Source organism: Salvelinus namaycush, chromosome 3, assembly GCF_016432855.1.
Source record: "Salvelinus namaycush isolate Seneca chromosome 3, SaNama_1.0, whole genome shotgun sequence".
In the NCBI taxonomy this organism is placed as follows: Eukaryota; Metazoa; Chordata; class Actinopteri; order Salmoniformes; family Salmonidae; genus Salvelinus; species Salvelinus namaycush.
The window spans coordinates 76,315,100-76,337,574 of NC_052309.1; the positions used below are offsets into that span (position 1 = coordinate 76,315,100).

Below are 22,475 nucleotides of genomic sequence, written 5' to 3' on the forward strand. Positions count from 1 at the left end.
CCAGAGATGTTCGATCGGGTTCAAGTTCGGGCTCTGGCAGGGCCACTCAAGGACATTCAGAGCCACTCCTGCATTGTCTTGTCTGTGTGCTTCGAGTCGTCCAGTTGGAAGGTGAACCTTCGCCTCAGTCTAAGAACCTGCTCCAGAGCACTCAAGACTTCATCAAGGATCTCTCTGTACTTTGCTCTGTTCATCTTCCCCTCGATCCTGACTAATCTCCCAGTCCCTGCCGCTGAAAAACATCCCTACAGCATGATGCTGCCACCACCATGCTTCACCGTAGGGATGGTGCCAGGTTTCCTCCAGACATGACGTTTGGCATTCAGTGAAAAGAGTTCAATCTTGGTTTCATCAGACCAGAGAATCTTGTTTCTCATGGTCAGAGTCCTTTAGGTGCTCTTTGGCAAACTCCAAGCGGTCTGTCATGTGCCTTTTACTGAGGAGTGGCTTCCGTCTGGCCACTCTACCATAAAGGCCTGATTGCTGGAGTGCTGCAGATATGGTTGTCCTTCTGGAAGGTTCTCCCATCTCCGAAAAGCAACTCTGGAGCTCTGTCAGAGTGATCATCGGGTTCTTGGTCACCTCCGTGACCAAGGCCCTTCTCCCCCAATTGCTCCGTTTGGCCGGGCAGCCAGCTCTAGGAAGAGTCTTGGTGGTTCCAAACTTCTTCCATTTAAGAATGATGGAGGCCACTGTTCTTGTGGACCTTCAATGCTGCAGAGAGTTTTTGGTACCCTCCCCCAGATCTGTGCCTCGACACAATCCTGTCTCAGCGCTCTACAGACAATTCCTTTGACCTCATGGCTTGGTTTGGGTCTGAATACTTATGTAAATAAGGTATTTCTGTTTTTTATTTGTAAAAAAATATGCAAACATTTCTAAAACCCTGTTTTGCTTTGTCATTATGTGGTATTGTGTGTAGATTGATGAGAAAAAAAAGATTTAATCAATTTTAGATTTTTTATTTAACCTTTATTTAACGAGGCAAGTCAGTTAAATTTACTGTTTACAATGACAGCCTACCCCGGCCAAATCTTAACCTGGACGACGCTGGGCCAATTGTGGGCTGCCCTATGGGACTCCCAATCACGGCCGGTTGTGATACAGCCTGGAATCGAACCAGGGTCTTGGGTAAGACCTTATGATCTCATCAACTAGCTGCATCTATATAATTTGAATTTCCATTAATAGGACTGGTATGACCAAATGGGAGTCCAGTGACCCTTTATCCCCAGTTCCAGGCATTCATGTCTGGATTGTAATGCATATACGGAAGCACATGTAAATACTATATTCAGAGGTTGATGTTGATTATTGGTCATGATACAAAATAGTCAGTGTAATGTTTACCATATATTTTAACAGATTTTAGTTGTCTGGGTTCAAGTTTTAAGCGTATCTTCTGGGCGGTTTGAAACCACTCCTTGAATTGCATCAGGTTTAGATATTGTTTTCCACACACATACCTAAGCAGAAAACACATTTTGAACAGTTATATTTACATTTAAGTCATTTAGCAGACGCTCTTATCCAGAGCGACTTACAAATTTTTACCTTTTTATATTTAACTAGCCAAGTCAGTTAAGAACAAATTCTTATTTTTCAATGACGGCCTAGGAACAGTGGGTTAACTGCCTGTTCAGGGGCAGAACGACAGATTTGTACCTTGTCAGGCTCGGGGATTTGAACTTGCAACCTTTCGGTTACTAGTCCAACGCTCTTACCACTAGGCTACCCTGCCGCCCCATTTGTATTTAATAATACAAAAGCAACTGTTACAACATGAACTTGTTTGGAAAAATTGTTTCTGATATGATACTGATAAGATACAAATTGTATTATGAGGGCATGGGAGTACTGAATTCTCGCGATAGGTTTCTACTGACAACACTTCCAGAGCGCCCTGTGATTTTTCAAAACAGTCCAATAGGGTGATGCTTTTAATCGAACTGACCAATCAGGGAGCTTTGTGACAGGAATTTAAAGGTCTGTACAAATTTTCTATGCATTAGCTAGAATTTCTGTAGAAGGATCGGGTAAGTGCTTGTCAAGGGCTTATATTTTGTAGTGGTTGGCAAATATTCGATGTACTTCTATATGTTACTGCTTTACTGTGTTGATGGGGTTTGCTAGCCACTCTTCCTGGTCACTTGTGACCGATATAACTTTATAGAAAAGCCAAAAACGTGTTCTTGGATCCTAGCTAGCAGTTCGTATTATGAAGCTAATTGTTGCATTTCGTTTAGGTGCTCAAAAAAATATTTCTTTATCAAACTACTTCGAACATTTTTGTCAATTTGCCCAAAAATGTCTGCTGGCAACGAGAACGGTGTCCGTCTGGACAAGTTCAAGAATAAGGGAAAAGATGCGAATGTAAGTGACATGTATTCATGGCATGTTTTTTTTTTTTCTTCAATGTTTCATTTCAAATATGTGTTCATGGCTTGTGAGCTAAATTAATCTGGCTAGGCATAGTCAATGGTGGTTGCTGATCACTTTGCAGGAACTTAGACGCAGGAGAGTAGAAGTCAACGTCGAACTTCGCAAGGCAAAGAAGGACGATCAGATCTTCAAAAGAAGAAATGTCAACACTTTGGTCGACGAGGCAACTTCCCCACTTCAAGAGAAAAGCCAAAACTGTCAGGTGAGTTTGTTAGGCCTGTCTGTTTATACAATGCACATTAAATCCATTGGCGCTCAATTGGCCCAGCGTCATCCGGGTTAGGGGAGGGTTTGGCCGGGGTAAGTCGTTTTAATAAGAATTTGTTCTTAACTGACTTGCCTAGTAAAATAATTCCAATGGAAACAACCTGTTGTCTTAATTTACAGGCCACTCGACAGTGGTCTGTGGAGGAGATTCTTGCTGGTGTGAACAGTAACAACCTTGATGCCCAGCTCAATGCCACGCAAGCTGCAAGGTAAAGTGATGGATGTAAAACTGTCTGGGAAATGCTGTATTTGTGGCAGTGTTTTTATTTTTAAGTGTTGGCTACCATAATCATGACTTGTTGGTTTTTCAATTGTTCTCATTACAGGAAGTTGCTATCCCGTGAGCGACATCCTCCCATTGACCACATCATCAGTGCTGGGCTGATTCCTAAGTTAGTTGCTTTCTTGGGTTTGGAGTCAACCCCTATCCAGTTTGAGGCTGCCTGGGCTCTAACCAACATTGCATCTGGAACATCTGACCAGACCAGTGCTGTTGTGGAGGGCGGAGCCATTCCAGCCTTCATCAGGCTTGTCATATCCCCCCACCCCCACATCAGCGAGCAGGCTGTGTGGGCTTTGGGTAACATTGCAGGTAGCGCATTCCTCTTGTTACAGTATCTCATCAGTGTATAGAACCCTAAACTGCCAAAGTGATCTCCCACCCCTAACCTTGCATCCTTGATTTATTCTGTTAGGTGATGGGTCGGGCTACAGAGACCAGGTCATCAAGCATGGAGCTGTGGCCCCCCTGCTTAGTCTGCTCGCTGTCCCTGAGCTCTCTTTGTTCTCTGTAAGTATTCTTAGTGCCTAGTACTCTTAATGTGGTGACCCTTGGCAACCATTCATAACATGACACAAAGTATTAGTCTTGTTTTTTGGTTGACTCATTGACCCCACATTACTTTCCTCACTGGCCACTAGGAGGTGCTGTAACTCAATGAATGAACAACTCTAAAATATTTTTGTCTTGATTCCCTGCAGTCTGGCTACCTGAGAAACATCACCTGGCTGTTGTCAAACCTGTGCCGCAACAAGAACCCGTCTCCCCCTCTGGCAGCCGTGCAGCAGATCCTGCCCACTCTGGTGCGTCTGCTGCACCATGATGATAAGGAGGTGTTGGCAGACACCTGCTGGGCATTGTCCTATCTGACCGACGGGCCCAACGATCGCATCGAGGTGGTGGTGGTGCAGACTGGCCTGGTCTCCCGCCTGGTGCAGCTGCTTGGCTCTGGGGAGATCTCTGTTGTGGTATGTGCCCATTCTAGTTATCCTGCAGAGGTGGTGGACTGTCATGTACAATGATTAAGTAATCACCATATTTATATATTTCAACATTTATGGTACTATGTCTTTCACCCAAGTGCTCACTGTCTTTGACCTGTCTCCCTCAGACTCCTTCTTTGCGTGCCATTGGAAACATGGTGACTGGCACGGATGAGCAGACTCAGGCAGTGCTGAACGCTGGGGCCCTCTCCATGTTCCCTGGCCTGCTGCGCCATCACAAGAGTAACATCCAGAAGGAGGCCTCCTGGACCCTGTCCAACATCACTGCAGGGAGAGACTCTCAGATCCAGGATATCATCAATGCTGGCCTGGTCCCTCTCATGGTAGATGTCCTACGTAAGGTATGTAGGTTTGTTTTCTGTAATCTCTTAAATGATTGGATTTGTGGGTTCTTTTTCATAACTAGGAATGGTGGGATTTAAAAATGTATATTATTCCTCACCTGTTTTTCCATACAGGGGGACTACAAGACTCAGAAAGAGGCAGTTTGGGCAATAACCAACTTTACCAGTGGGGGCACAGTTGAACAGGTTGTGTATCTTGTTCAAGCTAATGTGCTGGAGCCTCTGTTGAATCTACTCTCAACAAAGGACAGCAAAACCATCCTTGTCATCTTGGATGCCATCACCAACATTTTCCTGGTAAGGGGACCTTCTCGCCAAGAATTAGTTAATCTTATTACGGTATAGACGTAGGCACTTGTACCCTATAACTGCAAGATTCGGGTGACGTATTTATTCTTAACTTGTTTTGTCCATCAGGCTGGAGATAAGATTGGTGAAGAAGACAAGCTGTGCATGATGATCGAGGAATGCGGTGGGCTAGACAAGATTGAAGCTCTGCAGTCCCATGAGAATGAGCTAGTCTACAAGGCCGCTCTCAACCTAATTGAGAAATATTTCTCTGGCGAGGTGAGCATTGTTGTGTAATGGTGACTAATGAACCTGTCCTATTACAGATGCTATTTGTTTCCTTTGCCTCAATTTCTTGCACGTTCTCTTTTCTAGGAAGAGGAAGACCAATGTCTTGCTCCAGAATTGACAACTGATGGCTATGCATTCCAGATCAGTGAGAACCAAAGCACTTTCAACTTCTAAATACCACTTTTCCTTTAATCTGTACTGTATACTGCCACTGTTTGTCCTCTGTGTAATAATGGACTTCTATTCTCTGTCTGAAATGTACATATGTTTTATAAATGTCTGTAAATAAATTTCTTAAAAGAAATTCCAACTGCTGTAGTTTGGGTGGAATGGCAACACTGACTTCCAATTGAATATGAATCTTTATAGCTTCCACCCTCTTGTTTCTGTAAGAACTATATGCAAAGAAACACTGTTTTTGCAACGGTATCTGGACTGTCAGACTTTTCTTTCTTTTTTTAATAACACTAGCAATCCGAAATGTCACTTGTCTGACAAAGTTGTCTTTTCTCGGCCATTAGCATCAGATCATTTCAGTTTAGCCAAGCCGTACTGGCAGATGTTTCCATCCCCGTGTCGTCATTGGTAATTTACTTAATAGCCTCCCTGAAGTGGGATCTGCACTGAAGGGCGCACGAGCTCAACAGTTCAACTCTCGTCTGACTGGGAGGAGGACTGAATTCCAATCGTTCAGAAGCTGAAGCGCGCTGAAGATGTGAACTCTGGTCTCTTGGTTACTCTAAAATATTTAGTCGGCCAGAACCCTGATTTGCAAGAGTATTTGGTCAATCAAATGCACTCTGCGGCATCCTAGCTAGTAATTGTTTTTTTGTATGTACGCGACAGTGATTGTGTGATCATGATGGCAGCAGTGCTGTCTACATCCGGGAAACAATGCCTTCACTCCATTATTGTTACTTCGGTCTGAAACTGGTTAGTCTTCAATATTAAGCTGGAAGCAAGATGTCTAACCAAGGAGTTAGGCGAAATGGTCCGGTTAAACTGCGTTTAACAGGTAAGACACAATGTTGAATGTTGTCCCTACACAAATGTGGCGAACTAGCGCTACCTAGCTACTGTAGCTAGCTTTTGTGTCGCTAGCCTAGCTAACTACGTTAGTTTGTAGGACAAACGTGTGTAAGAAAGGGTGCTTGCTGTGGTTTAAAAGTTTGGGCGCACTTTAATATTTCGGGTAGGGCACGTTAAGTATGGCAAACTAAACTAAACGACACAGTAGCTAGCTAGATTACTTGGTAACGTTCAGAAATATTTAACGCGTGCTAAATTAGACAGTTAGCTAGCTTGTGAAAGTTAGCTGGTTAGATACCAATCTAACGTTAGCACAGGCAATACAAAAGTAATTCGCCTGGGATTACTGTTAGTGGCTAACTAAATACTAACATTACTAGTTTAATCAAGCTAGTTATTAATAAATATTTGGGGTAGTGTGTGCGCAAGATACAATTACGTCCACAATTTTGTGTAAGAACACAGTATAGATTATCCTGTTTCATTTTTAAACTATGCATGTACTATAATGTTAATGTGGGTAACTAACATTCTCATTAATTGCCATAAATGTCACTGTCCCACATGACTGTAGTCCTTGTGCTATAAATCTAGCTAATAAAACAATGCCATAGCTACTACACAATAAAATGTAAGCTTTATCTAGATGGCGACTAAATGAGCTTGATGGAGAGACTATGGCTGCGTTTACACGGGCAGACCAATTCTGATCTTTTGCACAATTATTGGTGAGGGAAAAAGATGGGAATTGGGCTGTCAGTGTAAACGCAGCATATCACCCAGACAGTCCACATCACACTGCAAAATGGGGATCACCCCCCCCCCCCCAGAATACTGTGGCTATGATGCAAACATAGGGCCTCAACACACTCTCTGGGTCACTCTTATTTGACTCTTATTTGATTTGTACCATTTCAACACAAACAGTGAAACGTTTACATGAGATTAGAGGTCGACCGATTTATGAATATTCAATACCGAATATTGGAAGACCAAAAACAAGACGATTTATTTATTTTTCTCCTCTGACAATACTGAATGAACACTTATTTTAACTTAATACATCAATCAATTTAGCCTCAAATAAATAATGAAACGTGTTCAATTTGGTTTAAATAATGCAAAAACAAATTGTTGGAGAAGAAAGTAAAAGTGCAATATGTGCCATGTAAGAAAGCTAACGTTTAAGTTCCTTGCTCAGAACATGAGAACATATGAAAGCTGGTGGTTCCTTTTAACATGAGTCTTCAATATTCCCAGGTAAGAAGTTTTAGGTTGTAGTTATAGGAATTATAAGACTATTTCTCTCTATACCATTTGTATTTCATATACCTTTGACTATTGGATGTTCTTATAGGCACTTTAGTATTGCCAGTGTAACAGTATAGCTTCCGTCCCTCTCCTCGCCGCTACCTGGGCTCAAACCAGGAACACATCGACAACAGCCACCCTCGAAGCAGCGTTACCCATGCAGAGCAAGGGGAACAACTACTCCAAGTCTCAGAGCGAGTGACGTTTGAAACGCTATTAGCGCGCACCCTGCTAACTAGCTAGCCATTTCACATCGGTTACACCAGCCTAAGCTCGGGAGTTGATAGGTTTGAAGTCATAAACAGCGCAATGCTTGAAGCATTGCGAAGAGCTGCTGGCAAAACGCACGAAAGTGCTGTTTGAATGAAAGCTTACGAGCCTGCTGGTGCCTACCATCGCTCAGTCAGACTGCTCTATCAAATCATAGACTTAATTATAACATAACACACAGAAATACGAGCCGTAGGTCATTAATATGGTTGAATCCAGAAACCATCATTTCGAAAACAACGGAAATGTTCCGTATTTTATCTAATGGGTGGCATTCATAAGTCTAAATATTCCTGTTACATTGCACAACCTTCAATGTTATGTCATAATTACGTAAAATACTTGCAAATTAGTTAGCAACGAGCCAGGTGGCCCAAACTGTTGCATATACCCTGACTCTGCGTGCAATGAACGCAAGAGAAGTGACACAATTTCACCTGGTTAATATTGCCTGTTAACCTGGATTTCTTTTAGCTAAATATGCAGGTTTAAAAAATATGTACTTCTGTGTATTGATTTTAAGTAAGGCATTGATGTTTATGGTTAGGTACAGTCGTGCAACGATTGTGCTTTTTTTGCAAATGCGCTTTTGTTAAATCATCCCCCGTTTCGCGAAGTTGGCTGTCCTTTGTTAGGAAGAAATAGTCTTTACACAGTTTGTAATGAGCTAGGCGGCCCAAACTGCTGCATATACCCTGACTCTGTTGCAAGAGAAGTGACACCACTTTTCCTAGTTAAAATAAATTCATGTTAGCAGGCAATATTAACTAAATATGCAGGTTTAAAAATATATACTTGTGTATTGATTTTAAGAAAGGCATTGATGTTTAGGGTTAGGTACACGTTGGAGCAACGACAGTCCTTTTTCGCGAATGCCACCGCATCGATTATAAACGCTAGATAAACTACAAATATCATCAACCATGTGTAGTTTACTAGTGATTATGATTGATTGTTTTTTTTATAAGATACGTTTAATGCTAGCTAGCAACTTACCTTGGCTTCTTACTGCATTCGCGATACAGGCAGGCTCCTCGTGGAGTGCAATGTAATCAGGTGGTTAGAGCATTGGACTAGTTAACCGTAAGGTTGCAAGATTGAATCCCCGAGCTGACAAGGTAAAAATCTGTCGTTCTGCCCCTGCACAAGGCAGTTAACCCACCGTTCCTAGGCCGTCATTAAAAATAAGAATGTGTTCTTAACTGACTTGCCTAGTTAAATAAAGGTGGAGGGGGGAAAAAGGGGACCAATGTCTGTCAGTTGAACTGAAGTGTTTTTCCCCTTCTGCCGTCTTCTCCACAGGGAAGGTTTCTTTTAGAATTAGGCTATGTAAAATTGCACAGTGTTATCCATATGCGCCTCCAATCAATCAATCAAGTTTATTTTATATAGCCCTTCGTACATCAGCTAATATCTCGAAGTGCTGTACAGAAACCCAGCCTAAAACCCCAAACAGCAAGCAATGCAGGTGTAGAAGCACGGTGGCTAGGAAAAACTCCCTAGAAAGGCCAAAACCTAGGAAGAAACCTAGAGAGGAACCAGGCTATGAGGGGTGGCCAGTCCTCTTCTGGCTGTGCCGGGTGGAGATTATAACAGAACTATGCCAAGATGTTCAAAAATGTTCATAAGTGACAAGCATGGTCAAATAATAATCATGAATAATTTTCAGTTGGCTTTTCATAGCCGATCATTAAGAGTTGAAAAACAACAGGTCTGGGACAGGTGGCGGTTCCATAACTGCAGGCAGAACAGTTGAAACTGGAATAGCAGCAAGGCCAGGCGGACTGGGGACAGCAAGGAGTCATCATGCCCGGTAGTCCTGACGTATGGTCCTAGGGCTCAGGTTCTCAGAGAGAGAGAAAGAAAGAGAGAACGAGAGAATTAGAGAGAGCATACTTAAATTCACACAGGACACTGGTTAAGACAGGAGAAGTACTCCAGGTATAACCAACTGACCCTAGCCCCCCCGACACATAAACTACTGCAGCATAAATACTGGAGGCTGAGACAGGAGCGGTCAGGAGACACTGTGGCCCCATTCGAAGATACCCCCGGACAGGGCCAAACAGGAAGGATATAACCCCACCCACTTTGCCAAAGCACAGCCCCCGCACCACTAGAGGGATATCTTCAACCACCAACTTACAATCCTGAGACAAGGCCGAGTATAGCCCACAAAGATCTCCACCACAGCACAAACCAAGGGGGGGCGCCGACCCAGACAGGAAGATCACGTCAGTAACTCAACCCACTCAAGTGACGCACCCCACCTAGGGACGGCATGAAAGAGCACCAGTAAGCCAGTGACTCAGCCCCTGTAATAGGGTTAGAGGCAGAGAATCCCAGTGGAGAGAGGGGAACTGGCCAGGCAGAGACAGCAAGGGCGGTTCGTTGCTCCAGAGCCTTTCCATTCACCTTCACACTCCTGGGCCAGACTACACTCAATCATATGACCTACTGAAGAGATAAGTCTTCAGTAAAGACTTAAAGGTTGAGACCGAGTCTGCGTCTCTCACATGGGTAGGCAGACTGTTCCATAAAAATGGAGATCTATAGGAGAAAGCCCTGCCTCCCGCTGTTTGCTTAGAAATTCTAGGGACAATTAGGAGGCCTGCGTCTTGTGACCGTAGCGTACGTATAGGTATGTACGGCAGGACCAACTCGGAAAGATAGGTAGGAGCAAGCCCATGTAACGCTTTATAGGTTAACAGTAAAACCTTGAAATCAGCCCTTGCCTTAACAGGAAGCCAGTGTAGGGAAGCTAGCACTGGAGTAATATGATCAAATTTCTTGGTTCTAGTCAGGATTCTAGCAGCCGTATTTAGCACTAACTGAAGTTAGTTAGTCCTCCACAGCTGGACTCGCTCTGGGCAGGGAAGGACGTTGTTTAGGGAGTCAGCGCTGTGGTGGTATGTCCTCTTTACTGGACTACCCATTAGTGATGGGGGGGATCGATAGTAGAGGTCGACCGATTATGATTTTTCAACACCGATGCCGATTTATTGTAGGACCAAAAAAAAACGATACTGACGAATCGGACAATTCTTATTTATATATATATTTGTAATGATGACAATTACAACAATACTGAATGAACAATTATTTTAACTTAATATAATACATAAAATAAATCAATTTAGCCTCAAATAAATAATGGAACATGTTCAATTTGGTTTAAATAATGCAAAAACACAGTGTTGGAGAAGAAAGTAAAAGTGCAATATGTGCCATGTAAAAAAGCTAACGTTTTAAGTTCCTTGCTCAGAACATGAGAACATATCAAAGCTGGTGGTTCCTTTTAACATGAGTCTTCAATATTCCCAGTTAAGAAGTTTTAGGTTGTAGTTATTATAGGACTATTTCTCTCTCTACCATTTGTATTTCATATACCTTTGACTATTGGATTTTAATTCCCCTGCCCCAATTTCGTGGTATCCAATTGGTAGTAGTTAGTCTTGTCTCATCGCTGCAACTCCCGTACGGACTCGGGAGAGGCGACGGTCGAGAGCCATGCGTCCCCCGAAACGCAACCCAACCAAGCCGCACTGCTTCTTGATACAATGCTCATCCAACCCGGAAGCCAGCCGCTCCAATGTGTCAGAGGAAACACCGTACACCTGGCGACCGTGTCAGCGTTCACTGCGCCCATCTCTGCCGGCCAAACCCTCCCTAACCCGGACGACGCTGGGCTAATTGTGCGCCGCCCCATGGGCCTCCCGGTCGCGGCCGGCTGTGACAGAGCCTGGACTCAAACCCAGAATCTCTAGTGGCACAGCTAGCACTGCGATACAGTGCCTTAGACCAGCCTGCTGCTGCCTACCACCGCTCAGTCAGACTGCTCTATCAAATATCAAATCATATACTTATAATAAACACACAAATGAGCCTTAGGTCATTAATATGGTCAAATCCGGAAACTATCATTTCGAAAACAAAACGTTTATTCTTTCAGTGAAATACAAAACCGTTCCGTATTTTATCGAACGGGCGGCAACCCTAAGTCTAAATATTGCTGTTACATTGCACAACCTTCAATGTTATGTCATAATTATGTAAAATTCTGGCAAATGAACTAGTCTTTGTTAGGAAGAAATGGTCTTCACACAGTTCGCAACGAGCCAGGCGGCCCAAACTGCTGCATATACCCTGACTACTTGCACAGAACGCAAGAGAAGTGACACAATTTCCCTAGTTAAAATAAATTAATGTTAGCAGGCAATATTAACTAAATATGCAGGTTAAAAAATGTACTTGTGTATTGATTTTTTTTTAAAGTCATTGCTGTTTATGGTTAGGTAGACGGATGCAACGACAGCGTGTTTTTTTTTGCAAATGCGCTTGTTAAATCATCACCTGTTTGGCGAAGTAGGCTGTGATTCGATGATAAATTAACAGACACAGCATAGATTATATGCAACGCAGGACAGCTAGATAACTACACATGGTTGATGCTATTAGTAGTTTAACCTTTCATTGCTACCCATCCCGGATCCGGGAGCATCCTCATCAAAAAAGCTGACTAGCATAGCCTAGCCTAACGCGACAGGGATATCATATAATATAATTTTCATGAAATCACAAGTCCAATACAGCAAATGAAAGATAAACATCTTGTGAATCCAGCCATCATTTCCGATTTTTAAAATGTTTTACAGCGAAAACACTATGTATTTCTATTAGCTAACCACAATAGCAAAAGACTCAACCGCATATTTTCACCATTTTTCTACCGCATAGGTAGCTATCACAAAACCGACCAAATAGAGATATAATTAGTCACTAACCAAGAAACAACTTCATCAGATGACAGTCTTATAACATGTTATACAATAAATTTATGTTTTGTTCGAAAATGTGCATATTTGAGGTATAAATCATAGTTTTACATTGCAGCTACCATCAAAAATATCACCAAAGCAGCCAGAATAATTACAGAGAGCAACGTGAAATACATAAATACTCACCATAAAGCATTTATGAAAAATACATGGTGTACAGCAAATGAAAGATAAACATCTTGTGAATCCAGCCAATATTTCCGATTTTTAAGTGTTTTACAGCGAAAACACAATATAGCATTATATTAGCTTACCACAATAGCCAAACGCACAACCGCATTTATTCACCGCATAGATAGCATTCGCAAAAACCAGCAAAAGATATAAAATTAATCACTAACCTTGACCAACGTCATCAGATATATCTTATAACATCAGGTTATACAATACACTTATGTTTTGTTCGAAAATGTGCATATTTAGAGCTGCAAACCGTATTTATACATTGTGAATATGTAGCATCGATTCACCAAATTGTCCGGAGCTATTTTGGACACTCACCTAATCTGACCAAAGAACTCATAAACTTTACTAAAAAATACATGTTGGACAGCAAATGAAAGATACACTAGTTCTTAATGCAACCGCCGTGTTAGATTTTTAAAAATAACTTTACCATAACAAACAGCTTACGTTATAGCGAGACAGCGCCCGCCAAAACGCGAATAATAGGACTCAACATTTTCCACAGAAATAACATCATAAATTGTTCTTACTTTTGCTGAGCTTCCATCAGAATCTTGTACAAGGAGTCCTTTGTTCAGAATAAATCGTTGTTTGGTTTTAGAATGTCCTTCTCTCCTGTCGAATTCGCTCCACAAGGCTAGCCAATGTTGATGACGTTCCCAATTTCTCTCGACGCAGAGAACGGAAAACTCCAAAAGTCCCATTAAACGTTGAATAAACTGATGAAACTCGGTTGAAAAAACCTACTTTATGATGTTTTTCTAATATGTATCAAATAAAAACAAAGCCGGAGATATTAGCCGTGTATACCGAACGCTTATCATAAGACAATAGGGAGGTGCTTCCCGCGCCTAGGTAGAGAAAGGAAATTCTGGACACGTCATTCCAAGAGCTCTTGTTCGACCTCAGATCAAGCTAGACACCCCATTCCACCTTCCACTGCCTGTTAACATATGCAGTGCAGGCCTATCACAGCCTACTTCGCCAAACGGGTGATGATTTAACAAGCGCATTCGCAAAAAAAAACACGCTGTCGTTGCATCCGTCTACCTAACCATAAACAGCAATGACTTTAAAAAAAAATCAATACACAAGTACATTTTTTAACCTGCATATTTAGTTAATATTGCCTGCTAACATTAATTTATTTTAACTAGGGAAGGCGTATGCAGTGCATGCATATCCATAAATATAAGGCAATTCAATAGGCAGGCCCTGGAACAGAGCATCGTTTTCAGATTTTTCACTTCCTGTCTGGAAGTTTGCTGCAAAATGAGTTCTGTTTTACTCACAGATATAATTCAAACAGTTTTAGAAACTTGAGTGTTTTCTATCCAATAATAATATGCATATTGTACGATCTAGAATAGAGTACGAGGCAGTTTAATTTGGGCACGATTTTTTCCAAAGTGGAAACAGCGCCCCCATATTGACAAGAAGTTAACTAGTGATTATGTTAAGATTGTTTTTTTATAAGATAAGTTTAATGCTAGCTAGCAACTTACGCGAGTTCAGCAAGGAGCCACGGTAACAGGTGGTCAGCCTGCCTCAGTCTCCTCGTGGAGTGCAATGTAATCGGCGTTAAAAAATGCAGATTACCGATTGTTATAACTTGAAATCCACCCTAATTAATCAGTCGACCTCTAATCGATAGTTACATATTGGGATTTTATTTTTGACTATATATGGTTTCGACAATATCGCAATATTATTTTTGCGCTAGTTGGCTGTACCTTCACCAAAACGCCAATACTTTTCCTTCATAGCTTATTCTCCATCTTTCTCCATCTTCATCTGTCAAATATTGTATAAACTATTTGGGCATGATAAGATGAAATGATTGTGAAAATCTAATGTGTTTACTTACTGATAGGTGAGTTTGTATAAGTAATGAAGGTCTGAGCATGAGTCGTGAATTCATAATAGCAGCTTGTTAGATGTTGTTGACTTTGACACATTGCCGTTGGTGAGTTTGTTATTGGGTAAACCTTGAATGATGAGTTGTTACATGTGAGCAGTCTTGTCGCTGTTTGCGTTCCTCTGAGCTTCTCCTTGCTGACATACCCCCATCCATTTGAACCAGATGTTGCAGAGGGTTGCCAGCTTTTAAACTGGAAAAATATGGCAAGCAAGCCGCTAAAACTAACACTTGTGGTGAGAATTGCCCCTTGAATACACAAGACAGGTTTCCATTATGCTCTACAGCTGATCATTCTTAAATTATGTCACACAAACATGGTTAATGGCACAATACATGATCCGTTAAGTAATAAATTACAGCGTTAAAATATGGCTCAATGCGGAGCACATTATCTGATCAGCTCTAAATTGTATTACTCAAACATGGTTCATGACCAAATGGTATCCATTCCAAACAGCCATAAATTTGTCAGGACACAGCACATGCAAACTTATCTGTCTCCCATAAAGTAATTTGAACAAAGAAACTGTGGAAGGGAGAAGTGATCCCTCCATTTTAACACTGAGGCCTCTGATCCCCAGCTGTTTGTAGCTGAGCGCTGAATTCGCCTCACCCACCAACAGATTTGAACAGCACAGACATTGATTAAGAAATCTCCATAGCATCAGTAAAAAACGCTTAGTAATAGGTTATAAAAAAAATATAAGGGCCATCTGTTCTTAGTTTTATTGGCTGACCCTTTGTTAGTTGATTCAACTCTATTTGTTTAGCATGCATATTACTCTTCTGGGTTTTGCCATGTACCGGAAAGAGGGAAGAACTGACTCTATGGGATTGTCTAGCATTCTCCACAAAAGCATCCCCCCCTCTTTCTTTCTGTGAGTCACTCAGTTCTGTTCTTTCCGACTGTAAACTGCTCCCCTCCCAGTCCTAAGCGCGTGTCACCCCCACCCTCAGTGAGAGAGAAAGCTGTCGTGGTGCTGGGTTTCTGTGACTCAGTCAGTGGTTTTTGATCTGTCTTTTGACTGGGAACTAGCAACTATTGAGGACAGCATTGAACAAAGCTGCAGCTTTGTCAGGTTTACCTATTGAAATGTCTAAATTTTATTTAGTCGATTTATAGTTGCTAGCTACATCTCTGGGATCTTATAAAATGGGCTGTTGAATGAACACAGATGCACTTGTCTCATTTAAATCAAAGCAGGCCAAAAAAATTCCTTGTGACAATAGGTTGCGAGATTAAACATTCTCTCGCTGTACAAATCTGATTGAAGGATCCATTCTCTGTAGTGCTTAGTCTACCGTTTGGGTTAACATGTTAGGTAGTGGGGGGAAACTTGCAGCTGGGCACAGATGGTGCTACAGAGGCACAGGACTTAATGATCAAGAGTTTTTAATGTGTGCCGAGTCTGCCTGGTGCGTTCATGTGGCTCAGGCCGTTTTACAGAGTGCCTGTATGGAAGTGATTTTGGTCATCTGGGTGTTCAGATGGGATACATCGTAAATACACAATGATTAGGTACATGTGGGGAACTGTTGACTTTGCTACTCCTTTACAGAACTGCAGAACAGTTCCACATTTTGCTTAAAGAGAAGGAAAACAAAACAATAGCAATTATTGCGCGTCATTTGGAAATGTTTTTCTTCCCCCGCTGAGGGCCCTCCAATAATTGCAATTTTTCCATAAATTAATTGACTGGGGTTGGCTTTCCTGTTGGTTCAGCAGCTCTTCAACGAGGACGAAGGCTTCTGCGGTCACACTCACAAACCGCTGCCAGCAACGGAGCCGAGGCCAGATGTAGAGGCGGAGAGGGCAGCATCGGAGAGGAAGCTCTTTACAGATGAACACTTGTCCAAATGTCACCCCTGACAGGTGGGGAGCAGACAAGAGAAACTCCCTTTGAGGTTCATAGTAATAATAAAGTGAAGAATTGCAGTCATATTACGCAGCAGGACTGTCGGTTGGTCCTCATGTTTTGCTCAGATTGCTGGGTGGATTATGAGGGCTGTCCTCTTTAGTGCAGCGAGTTTGAGCAATCAGTCGGTGGATCTTAGGAGAGTGGTGCTCCCAGCTAGGCCGAGCATAGGGTGGCCCATCAGACAGAGCTTTATTATCTTCAGTGGTGGATTGTTTTCCCAAATTCAGAGTTCTTTATTGAACTTAATGCTGGCTTAGGTTGGTGTTTGTGTGCTTATCTCACTGACTCAATACATTCCATTCAAGTCGGGTTAATGGATTATAGTTTGCTTGTCTCGTTTAGAAACTAAATGCACAGACCACCTCACATTCCCCTTTCTATAGACAGGTGGTTTGTTTACCAACAGAACTGATGCATGATCAACTTTGGGGCAGCACAGATGGGGTTGGCGTACAAACAAAGGATTATTGACAACATGTAAACCATATTTCGTCTTAATGTTTATTGAAAAAATAAATAAGTTTGCCCAATAAGAAGTGGTGTCTCTCAAATGCATCGTTACAGTTGTTGATTAGCTAGCTAGCGAATTTTAGCCATGTTGGCATAGCCGTGACACAAGTCAAAACACCTCAAAACAAGACAACTAGCTGAAACAGCCACCTATGATTACCCACAGAGCTACAGCAATGACTAGAAGCTGCCATCTGACCGTTCAGAATCATAACACAGCCTTTTGCCTCTTAGATGTGAGTGCATCATTGTTTCAACATTGTCAACCAACCGCCTGTCTATACTTCGCTCTGTCTTGCCTCTGTAGCCTATGTTCTTTGAAACCAGAGGGCATCCAATGTTAAGCAGGTGCTGAGCGTGAGTATCAGTCGACAGAACATCTGCAGCCAGCCCCTCTCTGATGATTAGTGCTCTCCAGGCAGCGGCTGACATTATTTACAAGCGCCCCTCCACCTTACTGTCTGCATGTCTGACAGAGGAAACACTCCATACCTGCTCTGCCACGGGGTTGTCCATTTTGACCACCCCAGTTTCCTATTTACACACTGACATATCTGCATTTCACGCCGCCGCTCCGTAGAAGCACATCTGTCATCTTCCCAAGGAAGACTTCACCTGGGTGTCGTGCGGACAGTGAATGTTTTCTCTAACTTGAATGGTTGAAAGGGCGCCTTCAAAGGCCTGATGTGTTAACCTGGCAGAGCCGGTTAATGGGTCAGAATTGGATTAGCGCTGAGGGGGAGCTCTAGTGAGTGAATCTGATGCTTGTCTGCAGGCTCCTCATCACTGCTGCCTGAGCTCCATTCTTTTTTCACTATGATTCACTTTAGATGTCCTTGTTGTTTTTCAGTTCAATAGTACAGAAAGAGTATTGGGTACTTAGAAATGGGTTGTGTTCGTTCTCACTCCCTTGCCAAATGTAGGCTGGTCGTAATATCTAGTGTCTTGAAGGGATAATGTGAGATTCTGAAAGTATCTGCGTGCAATATGAAGGAAGTTCGAGGTAGTTTCGCGAGCTGATGCTAACTAGCGTTATATGTTGTATAGGTGCAGTGAAATGTGTTCTTTTACAGGGTCAGCCATAGTTATACGGGGCTTCTGGAGCAAATTAGGGGTAAGTGCCTTGCTCAAGGGCAAATATATATATATATCACAGGAGGCTGCTGAGGGGAGGATGGCTTAATTAATGGCCGGAACAGAGCAAATGGAAACGTATCAAACACATTGAAACCATGTGTTTGATACGATTCCACTCATTCAGCTCCAGCCATTGCCTGTCCTCCCCAATTAAAGTGCCACTAACCTCCTGTGAGAAAGAGATCTATATATATATATATGTGTATATATTAGAGGTCGACCGATTAAGATTTTTTTCAATGCCGATACCAATACCGATTATTGGAGGACCAAAAAAAGCAGATACCTATTAATCGGCCGATATTAAAAAATTAAAAATTTAAAAACATTTATTTGTAATAATGACAATTACAGCAATACTGAATGAACACTTATTTTAACTTAATATAATACATCAATACAATCAATTTAGCCTCAAATAAAGAATGAAACATGTTCAATTTGGTTTAAATAATGCAAAAACAAAGTGTTGGAGAAGAAAGTAAAAGTGCAATATGTGCCATGTAAGAAAGCTAACGTTTAAGTTCCTTGCTCAGAACATGAGAACATATGAAAGCTGGTGGTTCCTTTTAACATGAGTCTTCAATATTCCCAGGTAAGAAGTTTTAGGTTGTAGTTGTTATAGGAATTATAAGACTATTTCTCTCTATACCATTTGTATTTCATATACCTTTGACTATTGGATGTTCTTATAGGCACTTTAGTATTGCCAGTGTAACAGTATAGCTTCTGTCCCTCTCCTCGCCGCTACCTGGGCTCAAACCAGGAACACATCGACAACAGCCACCCTCGAAGCAGCGTTACCCATGCAGAGCAAGGGGAACAACTACTCCAAGTCTCAGAGCGAGTGACGTTTGAAACGCTATTAGCGCGCACCCTGCTAACTAGCTAGCCATTTCACATCGGTTACACCAGCCTAATCTCGGGAGTTGATAGGTTTGAAGTCATAAACAGCGCAATGCTTGAAGCATTGCGAAGAGCTGCTGGCAAAACGCACGAAAGTGCTGTTTGAATGAATGCTTACGAGCCTGCTGGTGCCTACCATCGCTCAGTCAGACTGCTCTATCAAATCATAGACTTAATTATAACATAATAACACACAGAAATACGAGCCGTAGGTCATTAATATGGTCAAATCCGGAAACTATCATTTCGAAAACAAAACGTTTATTCTTTCAGTGAAATACGGAACCATTCCATATTTTATTGAATGGGTGGAATCCCTAAGTCTAAATATTACTGTTACATTGCACAACCTTCAATGTTATTTCATAATTATGTAAAATTCTGGCAAATTAATTACGGTCTTTGTTAGGAATAAATGGCCTTTCAACAGTTCGCAACGAGCCAGGCGGCCCAAACTGCTGCATATACCCTGACTCTGTTTGCACTGAACGCAAGAGAAGTGACACAATTTCCCTAGTTAATATTGCCTGCTAACATGAATTTCTTTTAACTATATATGCAGGTTTAAAAAATATGTACTTGTGTATTGATTTTAAGTAAGGCATTGATGTTTATGGTTAGGTACATTATTGCAACGATTGTGCTTTTTTCGCAAATGCGCTTTTGTTAAATCATCACCTGTTTGGCGAAGTTGAAGTAGGCTGTGATTCGATGATAAATTAACAGGCACCACATTGATTATATGCAACGCAGAACAAGCTAGTTAACCGAGTAATATCATCAACCATGTGTAGTTAACTAGTGATTATGTGAAGATAGATTTTTTTTTATAAGATAAGTTTAATGCTAGCTAGCAACTTACCTTGACTCCTTACAGCCACAAAGTCCTTTTGAAGCTGCACTCGGGTAACAGGTAGTCAGCCAGCCACGCAGTTTCCTCATGGATTGCAATGTAATCGGCCATAATTGGCGTCCAAAAAGGCAGATTACCCATTGTTATGAAAACTTGAAATCGGCCCTAATTAATCGGCCATGCTGATTAATCGGTCGACCTCTACACTAGATATCCAGACTTGTTTCCGTTTCCAGGAAAAGGTGGTGGGGTACCTAGAATGTTCCTGGGCTCTGCTGTAAACCTGGATTGATGTGATTAACTCATACCTCTCTAACCTTGAGCAGATAGGGGTCTCTAAGTCACCAGTGTTATGGGATGCTTGGTGTGAAAACCGCAAGGCGCTCACAGCTGACACAAAGCATCTGTCTGTGCCCAGCCTGCCGTTGAGCCCTTGGTCCTCTGAGGAGGTAGATCAGGAGTTGTTTATATTCACAACAGATCACATTTCAAATGGCATTTCCACTAAAGTTGAACAAATATGCCAAGGCTTCCTGTAAATGATTTTTGCATGTGAGCAAGAGGATGACTGTTTTAAAATGTCTACTTCTGAAGACTGTCATGTCCGGTAGTTGGCTAGTTAGAAAGTCACCTAACATTATGCCCCTTCTCCTTTTTAAATAGAATTACACTTAATTCAGCAAGTATTTTTTTGCTGTTTGACTGGCTTAAGGACGGCCAGGTATCCTTCTTTTAAAATGGCTGCATACACGGTCTCATTGAGAGGACCCAGTTAACGCTGTTATTACAGGGACTACTCTCAACATGATTGCACAGCCATCAACTCATTCCATAGTCCTAGAGTTATTGGAACTCTCCAGAATGAGGTCGGTAACCTTATCCTTGTAGAAAGAAGAGGGACTCTGTGTCAGATTTCGGTCTTTTTAACTCTGTGCCTTGTTTGCGAGATTGACCCAGTTATTGTGTAACTGTCTGCTTAATAAGTTGTGGCTTGCTAGGTGGAAAATCATTATGAAAGTACCTTCACCATCCAGGACCGCTCCATTAAAACAATCGCTACAATGGCCCGATGATTCATTGTGGTTTAGCTGGATCAGAGGCCGCAGACACTCCAGCCAGTCAAGTCTAGAGTATGAGGTCAAGGTTTCAATGTGCATTATCATTCAGATGGGATGTGTAATTACAGCCCTGGTCTGACTCATCAGGGGAGGGGCCACAGGTGACTAAAGTGTAATGCACTAGGCTACATCTTACGCCCCAAAAAGTTCAAGGAGCTTTTAAACGCAGCTGTCATATAAGTGGCCATAACCCTTCTCTAAGCGAGAGCAAGAAATAAGATCTCAAAGTCTTGGCCGTGCCTCCTTATTAACCCCATCTCCCTGCACACTAATCAGAGCTGCCCAGACTTGGAATGATCTCATTATAGCAGCATGGCACAACTCTGCCCACGTCCCTCAATTGCTAAAGCTGGGACAGACATGAAACAATGGTGCTAAAGCTGGGACAGACATGACACAATGGTGCTAAAGCTGGGACAGACATGACACAATGGTGCTAAAGCTGGGACAGACATGAAACAATGGTGCTAAAGCTGGGACAGACATGACACAATGGTGCTAAAGCTGGGACAGACATGACACAATGGTGCTAAAGCTGGGACAGACATGACACAATGGTGCTAAAGCTGGGACAGACATGACACAATGGTGCTAAAGCTGGGACAGACATGACACAATGGTGCTAAAGCTGGGACAGACATGACACAATGGTGCTAAAGCTGGGACAGACATGAAACAATGGTGCTAAAGCTGGGACAGACATGACACAATGGTGCTAAAGCTGGGACAGACATGACACAATGGTGCTAAAGCTGGGACAGACATGACACAATGGTGCTAAAGCTGGGACAGACATGACACAATGGTGCTAAAGCTGGGACAGACATGACACAATGGTACTAAAGCTGGGACAGACATGACACAATGGTGCTAAAGCTGGGACAGACATGACACAATGGTGCTAAAGCTGGGACAGACATGACACAATGGTGCTAAAGCTGGGACAGACATGACACAATGGTGCTAAAGCTGGGACAGACATGACACAATGGTGCTAAAACTGGGACAGACATGACACAATGGTGCTAAAGCTAGGACAGACATGACACAATGGTGCTAAAACTGGGACAGACATGACACAATGGTGCTAAAGCTGGGACAGACATGACACAATGGTGCTAAAGCTGGGACAGACATGACACAATGGTGCTAAAGCTGGGACAGACATGACACAATGGTGCTAAAGCTGGGATAGACATGACACAATGGTGCTAAAACTGGGACAGACATGACACAATGGTGCGTAGACACGTGTTACACACTTCAAAACACCCAGTAAAAGCTGTTTATGGTAGACACCTGCACATTATGCCATTCGCTCATGGTTTTTAATCATGGAGCTCAATGTCTGTCAGCGGCACATACAGTGAGCTCCAGAAGTATTGGGACAGTGACATTTTTTGTTGTTTTGGCTCTGTACTCCAACACTTTGGATTTGAAATGATACAATGACTGTGAGGTTAAAGTGCAGACTGTCAGCTTTAATTTGAGGGTATGTTCATCCATCGAGTGAACCATTTAGAGATTACAGCACTTTTTGTACATTTTAGGGGACAGAAAG

At 42.3% G+C, this 22,475-nt stretch overlaps 2 protein-coding genes across 2 annotated transcripts in view; both read left to right on the forward strand.

Annotated features, from left to right (window-relative positions):
- The first annotated feature begins 1,994 nt into the window (after positions 1 to 1,994).
- LOC120044613 (importin subunit alpha-1-like) lies at positions 1,995 to 5,309 on the forward strand. Its single transcript, XM_038989283.1, has 11 exons — positions 1,995 to 2,036; positions 2,247 to 2,373; positions 2,504 to 2,644; positions 2,830 to 2,918; positions 3,036 to 3,301; positions 3,405 to 3,499; positions 3,691 to 3,957; positions 4,101 to 4,334; positions 4,452 to 4,634; positions 4,755 to 4,904; positions 5,001 to 5,309. Exons 2-11 carry the CDS (start codon positions 2,308 to 2,310, stop codon positions 5,088 to 5,090), a joined length of 1,581 nt encoding a protein of 526 aa, XP_038845211.1. The 5' UTR covers positions 1,995 to 2,036; positions 2,247 to 2,307; the 3' UTR covers positions 5,091 to 5,309.
- Positions 5,310 to 5,561: 252 nt separating this feature from the next.
- LOC120039033 (E3 ubiquitin-protein ligase SMURF2-like) overlaps positions 5,562 to 22,475 on the forward strand; it is a 61,676-nt gene continuing 44,762 nt past the window's right edge. The window contains exon 1 of the mRNA XM_038984571.1: positions 5,562 to 5,931. Within this exon, the coding sequence (XP_038840499.1) occupies positions 5,880 to 5,931 (52 nt within the window). The 5' untranslated portion in view covers positions 5,562 to 5,879. The remainder of the gene's footprint in view (positions 5,932 to 22,475) is intronic.

Excerpts from the sequence above, each read along its gene's own strand:
- LOC120044613 (XM_038989283.1), top strand. The coding sequence starts at position 2,308 with ATGTCTGCTGGCAACGAGAACGGTGTCCGTCTGGACAAGTTCAAGAAT. Across the intron at positions 2,645-2,829 it reads AGAAAAGCCAAAACTGTCAG|GCCACTCGACAGTGGTCTGT; the intron begins GTGAGTTTGTTA and ends CTTAATTTACAG. Across the intron at positions 4,905-5,000 it reads AGAAATATTTCTCTGGCGAG|GAAGAGGAAGACCAATGTCT; the intron begins GTGAGCATTGTT and ends TCTCTTTTCTAG.